An 18,186-nucleotide genomic window follows, 5' to 3' on the forward strand; every position below is an offset into this window, starting at 1 on the left:
CATCAAGCTGCACCTCTGGGGCTTCCATTGGCAGCAATGCCACCCCTTCCCAGCATGCTTAGTAAGTGTAATATGAAAAAGGAAAAGAGATTCTCCCTTTAAAACAGTGTCTTTTGAGTGCCACAAACTGTTATCTGACAGCAGTTCTGGTAGATCTTACACTGCTCTTTTCTCATCTTTACAGAACACAAAAAGGTGGCACAAATAGTGGTTTATCTACAGGAATCTGTTCCCACCCAAAGACAGAGATACTGCAGTATTATCTTAGTCTCAAAGTAGTGATGTGTAAGAATCACAAGCAGGGAGCTGGCAYTTATCTGGGAAATGAAGGAGTTTTTACAGACACACAGGACACAGAGAAGTGCCTGTTTCAACATCTGCCTCCACCCAAAGATGCTGAGTAGTCACAGCCCCACAGTTCTCCTTTGGTTTGGTTTGATGCTCATAAATCAAGGGCAATTGATATCATTTTCTCACAAAGCGTGAAAAACTGAAAATGTTGAAGAGAACGTACTGGAAGCAGCCATGCTGATCTTCTAGCAAGTTTCCATAAAATGCACTTAAGAAAAAAAAAAAAAAAAAGAAACCAAATCAATCATCCAAGCAATTGAGTTAAAAGCAAATTAGAAATGAATATTCCTGACTGATGGAGCTCTACAAAACTGCTGTTTTCAAACCAACAGTTGAACCTCTTCTTTTTTAATAAGCACAATTGGCTGGGAGTGCTTTGTCAACTGACAAACCTTTTCCACCACAAGTGAAGCATTTATTCAAATGCTAATGAAAGTGAATGTAATTTGTAGTGGTGCTGAATCAACTTTTCAAGACTGTAATTTGCGTTTCTATAAAACTCTGATTCTTTCAATATGAAATATATTTGAATAGGCTTTTGAGACTAACTAAATTGATATATGGGTTTTGCCATCAATTTAAAACCATTTTGATTTCTTTTTGCAAGGCAACTCTAATAATACTGAGCAGCTTTTTATATTTACATGTTTTCTTCAGCTAGAGAGCAGACTCTCAAAAATTCATTAACATTGTCTGTAGCTCTTATATAGACCATTGTCATCAAATATCACAAGTTCAAGATCCAAATCAATTGTTTGTTTTACTCTGCCAGTGTAGCTCTATCCTTTAATTTACCATAACTGACCAGGGCTCCTAGATCATAACTTTCAGTGATTTAATATGCTTCCTATAATCACTAGCAGGCATGCAGTAATTCTCAGTTTAATTCCTCCATGACACTCCAAAACYCAGTAAAGAATGTAAAATTCAATTGAAAATATTGTTATTTATTACACAATCCTATCATGTCTGAAATTGGACTACTGGATTCAGTTTGGGTCTTCCCAAGTCAGATGATGCACAAGTGCAATGAATGAAATACATCCAGATATGGAAGCTTAAGTTTTTTTCTATTTGAAGAGCAAGGAAAAATCTGAAGCTGTCAGGCTGAGATGCAGAATGACAAAGCTACTCAGAAAAGAAAAAAATGTCCCTTTTATACAAGGGACATCCAGTGAAACTGAGACACTAATAAATTGGTTGTGCAAAGCCATCAACATACCAAACTGCTAAATGYATAAATATGCAATGAGAACATCAATTTTTACATTACACAAAATAAAAGTTGAAAGTATATGACTTTGTGGGAGTCATAAAGCTCAAAGCTGAGTTACAGGCAGGTCATTTCATATCTGCTTGCTCTAAGTGTTCTTTTATTCTTCTTTTTAAAAACTCAGCTAAAGAATAATAGACTGAATAGGTCTATTTAGTACAATTCAGCTCTGCCTAGGCCTACAGCTGAATTTTTCCATTCAAACAGGGTATTTGTGAGTCAGATACATTTAAAATTATCTCTGCCATGGTGTTGACTAAGGTTTTAAAAAGCACAGTCTCCAGATATATGTATATATCTGATATGCTATCTGCCTTGGACACTACTTTAGCCAAGCACAGAACCTTACAAAATATTTCTATCCTCAACAGCACACAGATATGATCATCTGGAAAGCAGCATTAGTTAGGATACAGCACAACGTTTAGATAAAACATGCAGAGTGTATTTTCCATATGGTTTATGTGACAACACATCTTTGCATAGTGGCAGTAATTGCTATTAGGCCACATAAAATAGTACTGCTGGAAAAGCATTTGCATAACATTCAGGGCAGGTTCCAGAAAAGATGGCATTTTCAGAGTATCAAGTACAATACAGTAACTAAGAGCAYACTGAGCCACCACTTAATGGAAGAGTCCACACCAAACCCGCACTGCTGTCACTAACTTCAGCATGCCATCTCCTGCCCTGTGCAGCAACATGAATGATGGCAAAGAACAAGCAGAAATAACGTAATTTCTTCACAATGAATACATTGGAACAGCAACTTTTATTGTCATGATCTAACCAGTTGAATAAAAACTGAACAATATAACCTGYCCAGTAAATGCTCTTAAAAGTGTTAATCAAAACCATTTATGATTTATTTGCCCTATTAAAAATACCCAAACAATCTGAAAGCACAAGATAAATATATTAAAATCATTACAGAAGAATGAAGGGTTGAGGAAGACATTTCCATCAGGAGAAACAGCCACACAGACATTTCTGTTGAAGACAGAAATCGTTTTGTCCCMTGAGTCTCCCAAAAAGCAGGATGTGTCTGAAGCTAACAGCTACCAGTGGATGCAGTTGATGGAAACAACAAAAAATACCAAAAAACCAAGCAAGCAAACCAACTAAACCCCATGACACRACTGCACCATGTTCCTGAGTATAAGCAGCAGCTGATGTGTTAATTGTCAGCTGTACATGGAGAGTAACTGGAGAATAAAAAGGATGCCACGGGAGTAAGAACTTCTGCTTMTATACACACACGTGCAGTTATTTGTGACATCAGGGCTGGGGGGAGCAGACACAAAGCCTCTGCTACAAAATCTGAGTCTGGTTCACACATATCAAAATATTGTTCCCATATGTGGCCTCATCATCAGATAAACTAGATCAAACAAAAATAAGTTTTGGCAAATACAGACTTGGGGGTTTGTTKTGAAATGTATTTAGAAGTGCATTATATCAGGGATGAAATTTGAGGACAAGAACATTCCCTGCTATACACATACATGCCAATCTGTATCAGGGAGTGATCCAAACTGGGAAGCTTTCTTCATTTCCTTCTTTAGGACCTCAGATAGAATGACAGAAATACCAAAGACAGAAAGGAAGAGACTTATAAGCATTATTCCTAATTACACTACTGGTAAGACCTACTTTAACTAATACTCTTATTTCCCATTTCCAGTTCTAAAAGTAAATTTGGAACATAGTTAAGCCAAAAACTGGTTTTGGAGCTCAACTTCCAAAGGAAACAAGCAGACAGCAATACACTACACATTCCCCAGGATTGATGAAAAATAGGACAAGGCTTCTGTGTGAAACAGATTCAACAGGCAGAACACACCAGCTGACATTGCTCTGCTCACAGAATTGGGCAGGACAAGTATTTATGTAGGACAAGCCAACTTCACTAAATAAGCCAGTGTTTGGAAAAGTAGTCAAAAACCTTCATCTCAGWGATCTAAACCTCCTTAGAACAAAATATTTTATTTAGTGTAAAAYCCTGATTCATCAGAAATCATGGTTGCTGATAACCAGAAATGGGGAAAGGGAAAAGTTATTTCTCTATTTCCAAATTGCCTACAAACTACTGTTTGCAACACAGCTCCTGCCTTACTCCACAAACTTATCTTGCCTGGAGACCTAATCAACATGTACTTTTATGCCCAATAACCTCTCCCCAATCCTTCACCCCTGTGCCATTCAATACCTAAGGTACYATTCAGAAAGTGCAGCCCTTAAAATGGACACGAGTGATGTTGTGTGATTTTTTGCATTTCTTATTCTGGCTTTGTAATTTTTCAAAAGAAACTTCTCAAAATGCTCATTATCTTCAGAAACTACTAAAAACGCCCATTCATTCTATTTCTGCCAATATTCTAGATTTTCTGAAAAGTTGGGAGAGAAGAGGGRAGGAAAAGAAAGCAAAAAGAGTTGCAAGAAACACGTCAATACTACTGCTTTCAGGTGCAGGCAAGTCAGCTTTAATTTAGAAGCAACAAACTGAAAAAAMCAGACATGGTTTTAAGAATTTGAACAGTTAACCCTCTTACTGAAACTGTAGTTTAAAAGAGGAATTTCTACACTGACCTTACTTCACAAATTCAGAATAGCATTAAAAAACGAGTGAGAAAATAGGCCATAAGGAATGCTCTGGAACAGATTACACAAAATCAACAGTCCCTGTCAGCAGCATAAAAGCTGCAAACCTCTTAAATATAACAGCACACAATCGTCACTATTTCTTTTAAATAACAAAGGTATTCTGTAACAAATTATGTAAATTTGATAAAAGGCACATACATAGTATTGCTCTAACAGAAAAAAAAATTAGAACACATTAAAAAAAATCCCCTGCTTAGGTTTAGGAAATTTAGTAAAATCCACTCTGGATGCTTTTCTAAAAGAAACRCCGGAGTAGTAAATCAGCATTATCTAATTACAGAGAGACACAATTCAATGAAGAAAAACATAGTTTCTACTGCAGGCCTTTTCCATGTCCGTGACTCTTGTATCTCAAAAGTTCTCCTTGTTCAGTGTCACTGAAAGAAATACCTTCTCCTCAGGTTACACACAGTGTTAAGTTTGTTTGAGCTCTGGGCTTTGCACCATGCAGTTATAAATTTAAGAAAAACCTGCAATCATTTTTTGTGGTTCTAAGAGATCATAYTAAAGCTCACAAGCATAACTAATTACCATTAAATAATCCAAATATTTTAATTTTGTAGAGGATCGATAAAGGAGAGGAGAAATGCATGGATACCAGCTGTATATCAGACCCTGTAATAGACAATAGGAAAGGACTCAGCTGTCAATAACCCAAAGGGCACCATGCAATGACCTGCACTATTACCAAAATGGTCACTGCARTTCCTGTATTGCAGGATACAAGTGGCATGAAAATGAATACCTGTAAGAGGTAAGGGGAAAGCTGCAACTTGCAGTCAGAAAAACATTGCTATTCTGTAATCTCCAAGAACTTYCAAGTGGAACAGAAAACCCTAAGTCCTATCTGAGAATGCACATGATATACCAAGTACTTTTTCCAAACAAAACATAGCCAAAAGACGGTAGTTAAACATTTATCTTTACTACTGCAATACGGGTAGATCTTTATTTTATGAATAATTTTCAAAAATATGTAAAGCTGATTCACTGATGCAAAATGTTGACATTTGCATTGTCTTAATCATTTCCATAGAAGTTTAAAATTGGAGTACTTCTRAAAAAGAAGCACTACTTTTCTTTATGTTCCCAAAATAAAGAAATGCAGTTTGCAATTACCGTAACCCACCTCTCCCATATGGAGCTTTTTCTGTAGAGATTACTCGATAGAGATTAATATAACCACTTTGCTGAAGTTCTGCACAAAGTTTTAGTTGTTCTCTTCCAAAGTTATTTAAATAATCATTGCACAGGTTATATCATAATCTGAATTCCAGGCATTACACTTTAAACATATGATTTTATTCCAACTGATCAGCCACATTTTCCCATTTTTTTCTTCAGCTGACCTACCAATTAACTAGTAATCTCTAGAAAACCACAAAAATTGCAGTAAGTGATGTAGTTCTGATTATGTGTAAGTCAAAGCAAAACAATTATCCCCAGAAAACAAAATATGATTTATCTAAAACATTCTTTCATAGTTTACCTTTAAAGGTCTAAGCATGACTAGGAACTGAGGACACAACATGGATGTACAGAAGTTAGAAAATGCAGAGGGAAGAGAGCAGGGCTCTGAAGAGATGCATGAATGACTTACTGTTACTCTTCTACCACTTTATACTCTAAATGCCCCTTGCCAGAAAGACCAGACACTTCAATAATTTGCTTTAAGCCACTTCATTTTTGCAGTGGGTGGCCATATGTAAGGGCAACTAATTTCAAAACACCATATTTTACTATGTCTTCAATTTAAAAAGGTTAATTTAGYAATCTGAGAAAGTATTTACTATGCAATATTGTTCCATCAACCAAATTAAATGCAAGTGGTGAGTTTGCTTATAAATTAAACCACWAACATTTCAAAGACAGGAATGAAAACAATTGCGAAAGAATTATGAAGGAAGATCTAATAAGCATTAGAATGGTGTGTTGCAGATTTTGAGACATGGTGTAACGATGTGATGCAAAAGCTAAGTATTTTACAAGAAGTTTGAAGCTGAAATTCTTCAGTAACCTTTAWGTGCAAGATCCTGGACATTCACTCCTTTTGGCAGTTACCATCATTGTGCAAGATGAAAAAATATAAGCAGTCTCARAAGTACTCAGGAAGTGTTGAAATAAATCTTGGCAAGTCGGCAATGTATTTCTTGGTGCACARATTAGTGTGTAACATATTTACTCTGTAGCTTTTTTATGTATACATTATAGGAAAAGATACATGAGGCAATGTCGACATACAATTATGCCTGCACAAGTGTAGAAGTTTTTAGTTCATACAGCAGCCCTATCTTACGAGAATCAAGGCACTGAGACAGTCCATTATGTAACATCTCTAAAAAGCCATACACTACAAAGGCCAGCCTGGTTTGTTGTCATTTAAAAGGTTTCACATTCCTGTTCGAAAGGTCAACAGAGAAAGTTAACCTTTGTGTGACTACAGACAGAACTTTTGACAATAACTTTTAGTCAAAAACATATGTGTGAAAGGAAATATTTTGTATTACAAAGGAATAGGAAAAGCTAAATATTTAGCTCCAAACATCCTGCAAATATCGTTTTGCTTCTCGAAGCATGGCCAGGATTTTCATTGCTTCCAATTTGTCAGCTTCCATTTCCATGCGTAAAATGTCTACTATGGCATCACTTACATCATCAGCCATGTGCTTCTTATCACTGAAAAATAAAAAATAGAGGAGGAAAATGCATAACAGTGTATTTTTCCACATCACAATAGCTTCAGTGGCAGGGCAACATAGGAAAAAATCACTAAAAAAAATCCCAAATAAACATATAGCTTTTATACTGTACACTATGATTTTCACAGTTTACATGTAGCTGAGCAYTGACAGTAACTAGAGTTTTGCTCAATCAAAGACTACAAAGTTTTCAGCATGCTGTAATTAATAAGTAAAAAACCTTAAAACCCTAGTTGAGCTGTCAGAGAATAATTGGTTTCTTTTAGGAAGAACTGGACCTGCTGAATGAATTTTTATTATTATATCAATACATGGCTCCAACATTAAAAAATAATACAACAAAAAATGCTACCAACCCTCTCAATTATTAATAATGCTATTTTTAATACAAATAGCTGACACAACTGCAGGAGAACACAATCAACATTGGGCCCTACGTTCAAACAGTTTGTCAATTTATCAACAAACTTTAAAAAAATTTTAAACCTCCAGGTAAAATAACAGCCACAACTAAAACTTCCCACTGTAAAATTKATTACTACAACAGAGCTTTAGCATTCTGGAGCACCCAAAGCTGGAACACAGCAGAAGACTATTACTATCTCACAGCTGAGCAGTTTCTCACCACATTTTTTCATATAGCTCATTTTTCTAAAGAGAAATCTATTAGCTTGAAACCTCCTATAACTCAATTGAATACTGAACAAAAAAAAAGAAAGTAAATAATAAGTGACTAAAACAATCAGTGGAACTGTGTGGTTACAAGCTGGAAAACAAAAGACATAGGGATGAAACTCTGGTTTTCCAGGAAAGCTCAGCATCATATTGGTCCTTTCTTTCAGACAGCTCGAAGTCTTTCTAAAGCCTCAAATTTCTGCTACTCTCTTTCTGAACAGTCCATTTCCACTTTACTCACCCACATACATAGAAGTAACCTCCCTCTTTCAGCAGGATTCTGGCAACTTCCTTAGCATGAAGCCTAAGGACATCTTGCACATATTTAGGTGGGGCCACTTCTGCAGCTGAAGAGTCTCTCGAGAAACAAACCTTAAGATGTGTTAATGTTCCATTTTCAAGAAAATTTCTGAGCTCATCTCTGAAAAGTAATAAAAACTTGTTAGCAATGGCTCAGAGATGAGCATTCCCTYGTGAATACAAAATGAATGTTACACAGTGAACTTGCCTGAACAAATAGTCTCGATCATGATGCCGACAACCAAAAAACAGCCATGTCTCTCCAAATTTCCAGTCTGCATGTTGTTCTCTGAGCTTTTGCCTAAAGAGACAAAAAAAAATCCAATCCTGATTTATCACGTGCAGAATCTAAAATATCTACAAACTACTCTTCATTTAAAGCAGTGTTTAAAAAAAAATCTGGATTGGCAGAAATACAAAACTACTTACATTACATCAAAGTCAAACCCTCCTTATTTGATTTTCTTGATTACTCACTTTTGGACCAGCTCAATATCAATCAACTTCAAATTAATTTTTTTTGGACAGTTTCATATTGGAATAGTCAAGACTGACACATCCAAACATCTCACAAAAAAATCCTGACTGCTGAATAAGAAGATCACTACCTTTTATCCTTGACTGGAAGCCCTGTAAAACCACCTAGGAAAACTCAGCAGTTTTAGAAGGCTTTCCATTTAGGTGTAGATACCTCCTGGATTTTATGAGTAACAATTTATTAACTACCACGTCACCAGAAAAATTATTTGACTTTCTTCAAATAATGCTGAAATAATTACTTTAAAGGAGTTTTAGCAGCAATTTTCTAGTTACATTTTGAGAGACGGATTTCCTTTATACTTTAAAATAAAATGCAAACTACTTCTGAGRGATAAAAGTATATTTGGAATTAAAATTAAGGATTAAGGATGGTACATAACAATCACCCTATTTCTTATTTATGCAGTATGAATAGCAAATACAGTCAGATGAAAATGTAAGTTTTACTCCTTTGAAAAACACAAAGACACACAAGCAATGCTTGTTTAGAATTAGTAAGACTGCTTACAATCAGCATACCACCATTACAAAAAGGAGAAAAAAAATTAACTGCATTTATACTCAAACCCTCAGGCTGTATTTCTAATCAATGTAAAAWGGCTGCTCTCTAAGTAACAACTTGGTACCTACCTATGTTGTAGGAAACCAATAAACGGTGAAATTCCTGTTCCTGGACCAACCATAATGAATGGGACAGAYGGGTCTGCAGGTAAGTGGAAAGTATTGTTTGGACGAGGAAAAATAGATATCTAAAATTAAATTAGATAAAAGATGATTGAGGAGTATTCTTAAGCAGTGAAAATACCRTGACATTTTTAGAACCTTCAGGATATTTACAGAGCATATGTATCCACACACCCTTTCAAATCCTGAGCTTCACAGTTCATCTTTAATGCCACACAGACATTCAGAATAAAATTTCACAGAAGTTTCTGGAATAAAAAACAAAACCACACCATATTTAAAAACCCATTAATCCATCTGGAGGAAAGCTGGGATAAACCACACAGACAAGAGTTTCTGAATAGGAAAATTGATTGCACCACAAATTTGGGAATACTGTTACAGAATGCATGGAAAGTTTGGTGTTGGCATTCAAAGGGAAGTAAAGCTAGTTTATTGCTATTAAARGCAACTCAACCTTTTTTTTGCATCATGGGCATCTAAAACTAATCCAGTCGAGGTCAGGATTTGTTTATAGTGAATTGAAGTTTACTGATAGAGAGCTTACTTTCTTAATTTTCATAGAAGTTTTACATGATTTCCGAAAGTGCATTTGGGTGAGAGGAGGCATGTAACAGCTCAAATATCTTGGAAAATGTTTTATAATCCCACTGAGAAACAGTAATTCTAATTTTCATATCTGTGACAGAAAGGAAGTCATATTTTGATAGGACCTCCATTCCTATCTTCTGAGACATGGCCAACATCATCTAYAGAAGAGATGACTATTTTTAATTCTAAAAGATTATTTAACGCTTAACAGCAGCCATAGCAGAGCTTCATCCATTAAAATCATAAACAAATATTCAATTTATTTTGCACATTAATTATGAAAGAATTTGAATTTACTTTCAATTTTAAGGAATGAGTAAGAYACTAGACCAAGTTACTGAAATTTTGCTGTGTAAATCTGAATGCTTTAACACTATTCATTTTTTTACACTCTAATTCACTACAGATACAACAATGTTAAAGAGCATTATTTTCCTGTTTTCATGAGGATGAAAAAATAGTATAAGTTTTGTTGGTGAGGAACAATACTTATACATATACTTCAAACCACACTTGAGTTAGGAGGCTATTTACCCTATTAATGATTCCAAACTGGTCATTCTTTCAAAACAGACTGCAAACAGTAAACACATTTATACTGCAAAGTGTATTCAATTAATCTAATGTATTTTTGCATAAGATCACACTCATCTATATTGTATTCTTACTCCATATATTTCTGCAATCTATGTGCATTGCTGCACATTTATCTATGTTGAATTCTAGGTTGTGCAGCAGATGGAAATAATTCTAAACTTCATCCAGACTCATTTTGTAATAATACTTTTTTTTTCTTTTTAGCCACCTCTTTTTCTTGTTTGATCTTTAATTAAGTTCAAATCAATTATAATTTAAATAAAGAGCAGATGTGAACACAGGAATAAGATATCTAATACACATATTAATCTTTGCATTAGTTTTAAAAAATGAAGATAACTTGTAGTGTTTTTTCTATTCTGTCCGATTGACACCTTGAATTATAGGCACAGTTTTCTTTTAAGTGAATTCTATGGTTGTTTCTATTTTTCATAATCAGATATAGATTAGGCTGTCAGTAGTTCTCTTTGAGAGAAGATATGTATATCACATATTTTAATTATATACTAGAATCCCARTATTTTAATAATTAGCTTACACTTAGTAACTTTGAGATCGATTAATTATACAGAACCTCTGCCACAAAAAGGAAAAGGGGTGAAAAAAATAGAGAGAAGCACCTTCTCCTAGTAGCACCCACTGTGCCAAACAGTCAATGATACACATCAGAAAAAAACACAGATGACTGTCCCCTGCATCATATTCAGTAACTTGGCCTTTGCAAACTCTGGAAGACCTGACAAGAAGTGTGAGTTTTTCCCCTATTATCTGCCATCCTTTTCTGGAAATGACCAAGTGCCTCTGTCTTGCAATGCAAACAATCACARCCATTTAAACAGTGGTAGCTTAGTCCATGAAAACATCCTCCAAGATACACTTAGGACTACAGAGGGGTGAAAAATAACTCTGGCCTTTCAGCAATGGGAATTTCACAATTCAGGTATGCATAAGAGTAAAATTTAAGTTTAGTGTTAGCAATGAAGTTCTGAACATGTGATATGGAAGTATGGTAGAACTGCAAAATTAAGGTGTACGCTGCCAAAATACTTGCACTACATTACAGCAATGAACAAAGAAACCCTCAGTTGTTTCAGTCATGCATAAATTAAACAGCTAATGACTTTAGATCTAATATTTATACCTTTTCAACTGAAGAGCTTTCTCCCTTTGCATCCAGAGTGTTTTCATAGGGGTGCAGTAGAGGTGCAACTAACTCAGCAAGCCATCCTGTACACACTCCTTTCCGTGAGACTGGTCTAGAGGCACCGGCAGGGAACTCCACAACATTAAATACAAAGCGCAGCCTTCCTGGCTGATACAAGTTTGAACTGCAAAAACAAAAATATTAAAAAAACAACCCAAAACCTCAGACACAGCTCTACAATCTTGCAGTAAGTCCATCTGCAGCCCAAACCACATCAACTGAATCAAAATTCTCAGTGTTCAGCTAACTGCATAATATTTACATTTAATGWGAAATTGTCTTAAGGCTGGACTCAGAGGCCAGTGTCTACAGAAGGGAACCCAAATTCCKAGCAGATTCATGTGTGTGTGACCTTGTTCTTGAGCACATTAACAAAGCCTTGCCAGACAAATGTTGTGTCAAATAGTCAAACAATGTTTTTAGCAATAGGGTTACAACTACATTTTATTCTTCACTCCTCTTTCTTCTTACGATTATAATGTACACAAACACACATGAGAAAAAAAAAACTGTACCTAAATAATCTTCATAATTTCAGTATTTCATTACCTTGACACTGAATAGGATCTGGCTTGTAATTTAGGAAGATGTTCTGAAGAACAGAAAAAAAAAGTATTACTTATTCAACTCACTCCAATAAAAATATCATATAAAAAGTGTTTACACTACAACAGATTACAAGGTACTTTAATTTAACTGTAATTTTATTCTAGTAACATTCAGTGTTTGTGGTTCAGAAACAGGCAATTAAGACTTCAACTCTATTTTGAATGGGTTTTAGACTTTGTGGAACATCAATTAGGGATCRTATACAATGAGACCATAACAGGTAATTTATGGGGTTCTTGGTCAAATAAAAACAACTGTAAGGTGCACAGAAGAGATGCCAGTAACYAGCAGATGAGGTGAAGCTTGAAATTTAATTTCCCCCACTTTTCCTCTAAGAGCACAAAAGCTCTCACAATAGAGATGCCTTGATTGAAAGTTTCCTATATATGTCCTAAAAGCAGATGTGCCAGTTCAGTTTCAAACCACTATGATTACCTATGTGAAATTTTGAAATCTCAGCTAAAGAACAACAGACACAGGAGTTTACTGGGCATTTTTTCAACAAGACACCCACTATATTTTTATATATATATTGCACACACATTTATACCTACATATATAAGTACATAAACAGAACTACCCTTTTTACCAGTACATGGACACCCTAACATATTTTAAAGGTGCTCTGCTACATAAGATAGTTGCTTGGCAGAGTTAAGAAAAGCTAGCACAGTGCAATCGCTTAAAGAAGACACTAAGACCATTCAGCAATTTTGGTAAATGTGGACAAGATGACTGCAAGAACACAGAAAGCAATTTCTTTGACTCATATTACGAAACATWTTGAGAAACTCTGGATTTGAAAAATAATAGCTATAGTAATTTCAGATGTATTCCACACGGTTACAGTTGTAGTCTCATCCCTTCAGTATTTTACATCAGGAACCCAGTGAGTGTGTTAGACATTACATAAATACAAATATATTGGGAAAACYATTGTGTTTTAAAGGGTAAAAGTGCAAGAAAAAAACATGTAGGCAGAGAAATTAGGAGTTGCAAWAATATGGCTTTTTTAATTGTAAGCAATTGATGAACTGATTCATAAAGACCCCAGTCCTGCAAGCACCTTATGTKTACTTTTTATGCACAAGAGTAATCCAGAGTTAATTAAAGCATTGGTATGAACTTAAGGGTTTTCAGAATGAAGGCCAAAGACTACAAAGTGTAGAACAGAGCTTTGATGCCCAACAACAATTTCAGCTTGATCACTATAGAAACTATAATATTCCTAAAGCAGTTACCTGAACAGTTATTCCCCTTTCTTGGGAAATTGAACATTTAGTCTGATGCATTTTCAAAACCAAATTGACCAAATTTAATTAAATCTAAATCAGTCTTTTACCAATTAACAGGCTAAGTGAAGGCTTGCAGCTTGGAAAAGCATGAAGTAAATCCAGGAGGCAAACATTAGAATCTCTAATAAAGCGTGTGTAATCAGAGGCTCCTTGTCTGCTGCAAAGCTCTTGAAGCCTCCGTTTTTCTGCCACATCACCCGTACATTCTACAAGAGCTCGCAAAAATGCCTGTAGGGAAGAAARGAAGGAGTGAAGGGTAAAAAGACTTGTTCATTTCAGAAAATTGTCACAAAACTGGGAAAAACTTGAGTTGCCTTGGGGACAGGAATTAGGTTGATTGATCATACACTTTATTTTCCAATTTTWTTTTTTTTTATTTATCTTCTTATGTCTGGAACAAGCTAGCAGGTCAGGAAATCCTACTTAGCCTGAGTGGGGAAAGAGACAAAAAAMCAGGCACAAGCCATTCCCTCAAAATTTCAGATTTTTGAGGTGTTTTTATTGCTCTTTACACTTTAGTTAAGCAGCTCCACAACACAACTTAATTCAAGACAAAACACCATTTGTTTAGTTACAGAAGCCAGGAAASGGGTAATAAAAATCTTAGAAGAGGTATTGCTATAAATAAAGTATGGTATTTAATAAGTCATGTAAATGTTGCTATGGAGTTTTTTGCTATTCTTTACGCCTACATAATGGTAGTGTAAACTTTTCCAAAAGGAAAATTAAATTGATCATTGTAGGATAAAGTAAAAACCACATGTAAATAGCTACAAGTTTTTTTCCAGAAAGAAAGGTGACAATAAACAGAGTACATAAATGAAAAGTGATAGAAAACACCAAGTGAAATTAGATGACACATTCTTCACAAAGGAATACTTGGAAAGTAATGTGAGTGTACTCAGCCACTGAGCTTCCAGACAATAGTTTTGAGTATGAAGCTACATAAAGCACATTTTAGGCTGAACAGTTAATACAGCAGACAGGTTATAAAAACTGGCTTCAGTGATATTCCCCAGTCAGTACTCTCTGCCTACTCTTATTTTTGAGACAAATTTTCAAAACCATTAAATACAGTTTTGAAAAGGCTGAAACAACAGGAAGATTCTCTTCTGCTGCAAAATCCACTAAATCGAGTAAAAAGGTCCTTCCAAAAACTGATTTCCCTTAGAGACTCAATCAAGCAATCGTTTATCTTCATCCTTCACACAAAGTTATTTTTAAAATGTGTTTTGACAATACAGAACTATAGATGCATTTTCAGTTGCAAGCTTTGAGTTTTTTATATGCCCAGAATGAAAGGAAAATCATATTTACAGGCTGCGAGAACAAATATTATACAAGGAGAAATCTTTCTTTGAATTCTGCTAGGTTACTGAAATGCAAAAGAAAAGCTTTAAAATTTMTCAGAATCACAGAATATTCTGAGTTGGAAGGGGCCCACAAGGATCATTGACTCCAACTCTTAAGTGAACGGCCCACACAGGGTTATAGCACCATGCTCTGGTGAACGGAGCCAATGTAAAGGACWCTGTGGTATATTTGCATACAGCAATGTGTGCCTTTTTAGCAACAGACCTTGACAGATGTGGCTTACTCTGATTAGAAAGAATGCTTTCTTTAAAATGACTATAGGCACACGTTCAGTCAGCCTACCCAGTTATCTGGCAGCAAGTTATCTAACACTTTTCTATTTACTTCCAGAATAGTCATGMATCAAGATACTTCAGGACAGCAGCGTCTGCCAGATAAAGTACGAGAAGTGACATTTCTCAGAGTAAAGTACAAACAGGAGCATACAAACTAACAATCCTTATTCACCAAGAAATATCTTAACTACACACAAAGCAAGGACCGACCTGTAAAAGCCCATATAGCATAGAGTTACTAATTTCTTTTAAAAAGAAAAAACACATAAACACCTTTTTTGGAACTGCTCTTATTTCCAGACACCAGGTTAGAAGGAATTTGAGAGTGCTTCTTTCAGGGATGTGTTGTGGACGAGATGCTCCTAGTTCAGCGGGAGAAAAAAAAAAAAAAAAAACCCAACAAAAAAGATAAAATGTGAATCTATTAATATAGAAAAGTAGCACCATATATCTCATACTTAATAGAAACCTTGTCTAGCCCTCAAAGACGCAGGGAATCTCACCATGAGAACTGATTTACCTATCAACCAGAACAACAAAGAGCCCCACACCATCCTGAAGAAATAAAGGCACAATTCAGCAGCACCATTAAGACACTGGCTGCAAGAATGGAGTAATGCACATAGGTCCAAGGCATAACCTGAACCTGCAGCTCCTTCTGAAGCATGACATGGTAAGGCTCAACAGAACAGATCCCAAGCTCCTTAAAAGGCACCTTGCAACAGCTCTAAGGCTTGTCCTTGAGGAGTGCAGCCCTCTTAGGATGTAAAACAGATTGACAGGCARTGTTGTGCAAGGAGATTTTACTTTCAAGTGGGGATTGTAAGGTTATGTGATTAAAGCCTTATCTCCATAAACATGAAGGAGCACAGAGTAAGATGAGATGGATGAACGCCAATGCCAGGCTGCAGTTCCCAGTCAAGAGCTCATCTACACTAAAACCAGAAGCAATATTCTTATGCATTCTCTTTTTTAACACATTGCTGTGACTTCCAACATGCCTCCACGAAAAGACAGCTCTGTTCCCATACTAAAGGTAAAAATGTTCAAAAGTATGCACACCAACTACTACCAACACAGAAAGGAGTGCTGGTCCATGACCAGTGCATCATTCCATACCTTTCTTTTTAGTGCCCTGCTTAACCTTTACACAAACAAAGTCATCTCCTTTTTCAGAAAGTCCCAAGATGTGCAGCAGCTCTTCCACCTCAYTGGCATTGTTGGGACATATTACACAGAAGGCATCTCCAGGTTGGTASTCAAAGACTGTGTCCTGTTTCAAAACATGAGGCATTTCTATTAATTCACATCACAAAATACAGTTAACAGCATTTCCATTCCTGCTAACTGTCTTCCTACTACTGTGCTTAYATTAAGTCATATTTTCTTTTATTCTGTACTACTACTTTGCTGTTTGGAGCACATCAGAAGCGAAATAGTCATGTTTTCCTTCCAGGCTTAACCTTACTAATTAGAAAAAATCTTTCCTTATCTGGTTTAAATATTTGGACACTCTTTAATGAGAACTGCTGAGCAGCCCAAACAGAAGGAAAATAAACATGTATTAAGAGGTTGTGTTATATAATCAGCCTAGATCATTAATTACTGATGTACTACATTTTCTGGTTTGAAAAGAGCAGAGAAATTAAGTCCTCATAATCAATGCAATTTTTTAGAGATACAACATCACTAAAAGAAAATTTGCCGGTCAAACTATTTGATGAACTCTAACAGAAATTACTACTATTGTTTTTATTTTCTGGAAGGAAAAACTAAATATAGCCAGACAAGACCACAGTGAAAATTCAAATCTTAAGACCTAATTCTACTTAGCTGCCTGAGATTCTTGTGTGCACCTGCTGAAATGCTACTCAAGCTTCTGCCTGTTAAAAGTAACATGCAGAATGATACTTGCATCATTATGTTTCCCTTATGCATCAGGTGAGTGACYTGCATACACAGACTGATAGAATGTTAGCGTGAAACAGGCAAGAAAACGCTTACATTTTCAGTGGGTGCTGATGACAGAATGCATTTATTCATACAAACACATGCAGAAAACCATGTTGCTCAGAGAATCAGTTGATCAAAACTTAATAGAATCTATTTATAACAGATTAAAGATGTGCCATGCATATTGAGACAGATTAGGCTAAGAGAGTCCAATAGAAGCTACTGCCAAAAATCACAATATTCCCAAAGCAATATTCTATAAATCCGGGAAACCACTCAAAAGCAACATACTTTCCTTTTAAAGATTTCTTATAAAGTAGTATTGAGCACACTTTGCCTGCCTTTCATCTTCCAACCAGTATACTAAATATGATCTTCACTGAAGAAACTAAACCAGTTTTTTTTAACTGAGACTAGTTAACTGAGGTTGACAGTTTGAGTAGYATGTTAACAAAGCAGAGCAAATGAATGTCAGAGGCAGAAACAGTGCTCAAGAGCTACCAATTCCTATAACTTGGTAATATCAGTGAAATTACTACTTGTGTAGATTACCCACCATAAGGAACAGTCACAATTTACTATACAGTTTCTGAATACTCTTCATGTTGTATACTTATAAACTGAAAGATTATTCACTTTCATTATTTCCTGTCTTTCTCCACTGCAAATTCCCTTCATAAAGGTTTTTCAGTCAATATGATATCCAAGGAAAAACAAAGAAATTAACTTAACATTTTGTTCCTGTTTTGACTTCTGGAGTCCTATTTTTCAGTGAATAAACCAAACTTCACATTTACAAAACGGATCAGCATAAGCTGACATCCTATTGTATAGAACTATTTTTTCTTTTTAAACAGTCAAATAAGTAATTTTTCCCCTCAGTTATTATACATAACACACATGCTTTTCACCCTTTATTTTAGCCCACTAAAGAAAAAGCCATCACCAACTCACTGCAATATCAAGCTCCAAGAGCAATGCAGTTTTTATCGCATCTCCTCTAGTGAGCTGAACTGCTTTTGTAACTGGCACTTCAAAGGTCRTTCCCTCTGAGATCAGTGAAGACAGATGTGGATTCTGAAAAAGATGACAAAAAAGTACA

General features: G+C 35.6%; 1 protein-coding gene across 6 annotated transcripts in view; it reads right to left on the minus strand.

The window, feature by feature from the left end:
- Positions 1–2,377: 2,377 nt before the first annotated feature.
- Positions 2,378–18,186, minus strand: part of MTRR (5-methyltetrahydrofolate-homocysteine methyltransferase reductase) — a 29,583-nt gene continuing 13,774 nt past the window's right edge. For all 6 annotated transcript variants that reach the window (XM_057370783.1, XM_057370782.1, XM_057370786.1 and 3 more), the window contains 10 exons: positions 18,039–18,161; positions 16,251–16,404; positions 15,405–15,493; positions 13,530–13,710; positions 12,128–12,170; positions 11,516–11,702; positions 9,133–9,251; positions 8,171–8,263; positions 7,904–8,083; positions 2,378–6,964 (listed from right to left, as the gene is read on the minus strand). In XM_057370783.1, coding sequence (XP_057226766.1) covers positions 6,820–6,964; positions 7,904–8,083; positions 8,171–8,263; positions 9,133–9,251; positions 11,516–11,702; positions 12,128–12,170; positions 13,530–13,710; positions 15,405–15,493; positions 16,251–16,404; positions 18,039–18,161 — 1,314 coding nt within the window. In that variant the 3' untranslated portion in view covers positions 2,378–6,819. The remainder of the gene's footprint in view (positions 6,965–7,903; positions 8,084–8,170; positions 8,264–9,132; positions 9,252–11,515; positions 11,703–12,127; positions 12,171–13,529; positions 13,711–15,404; positions 15,494–16,250; positions 16,405–18,038; positions 18,162–18,186) is intronic.

This window comes from Malurus melanocephalus, unplaced genomic scaffold (assembly GCF_030028575.1).
Source record: "Malurus melanocephalus ecotype Western Australia unplaced genomic scaffold, MMel_1.1 scaffold_133, whole genome shotgun sequence".
NCBI classification, from domain to species: domain Eukaryota; kingdom Metazoa; phylum Chordata; class Aves; order Passeriformes; family Maluridae; genus Malurus; species Malurus melanocephalus.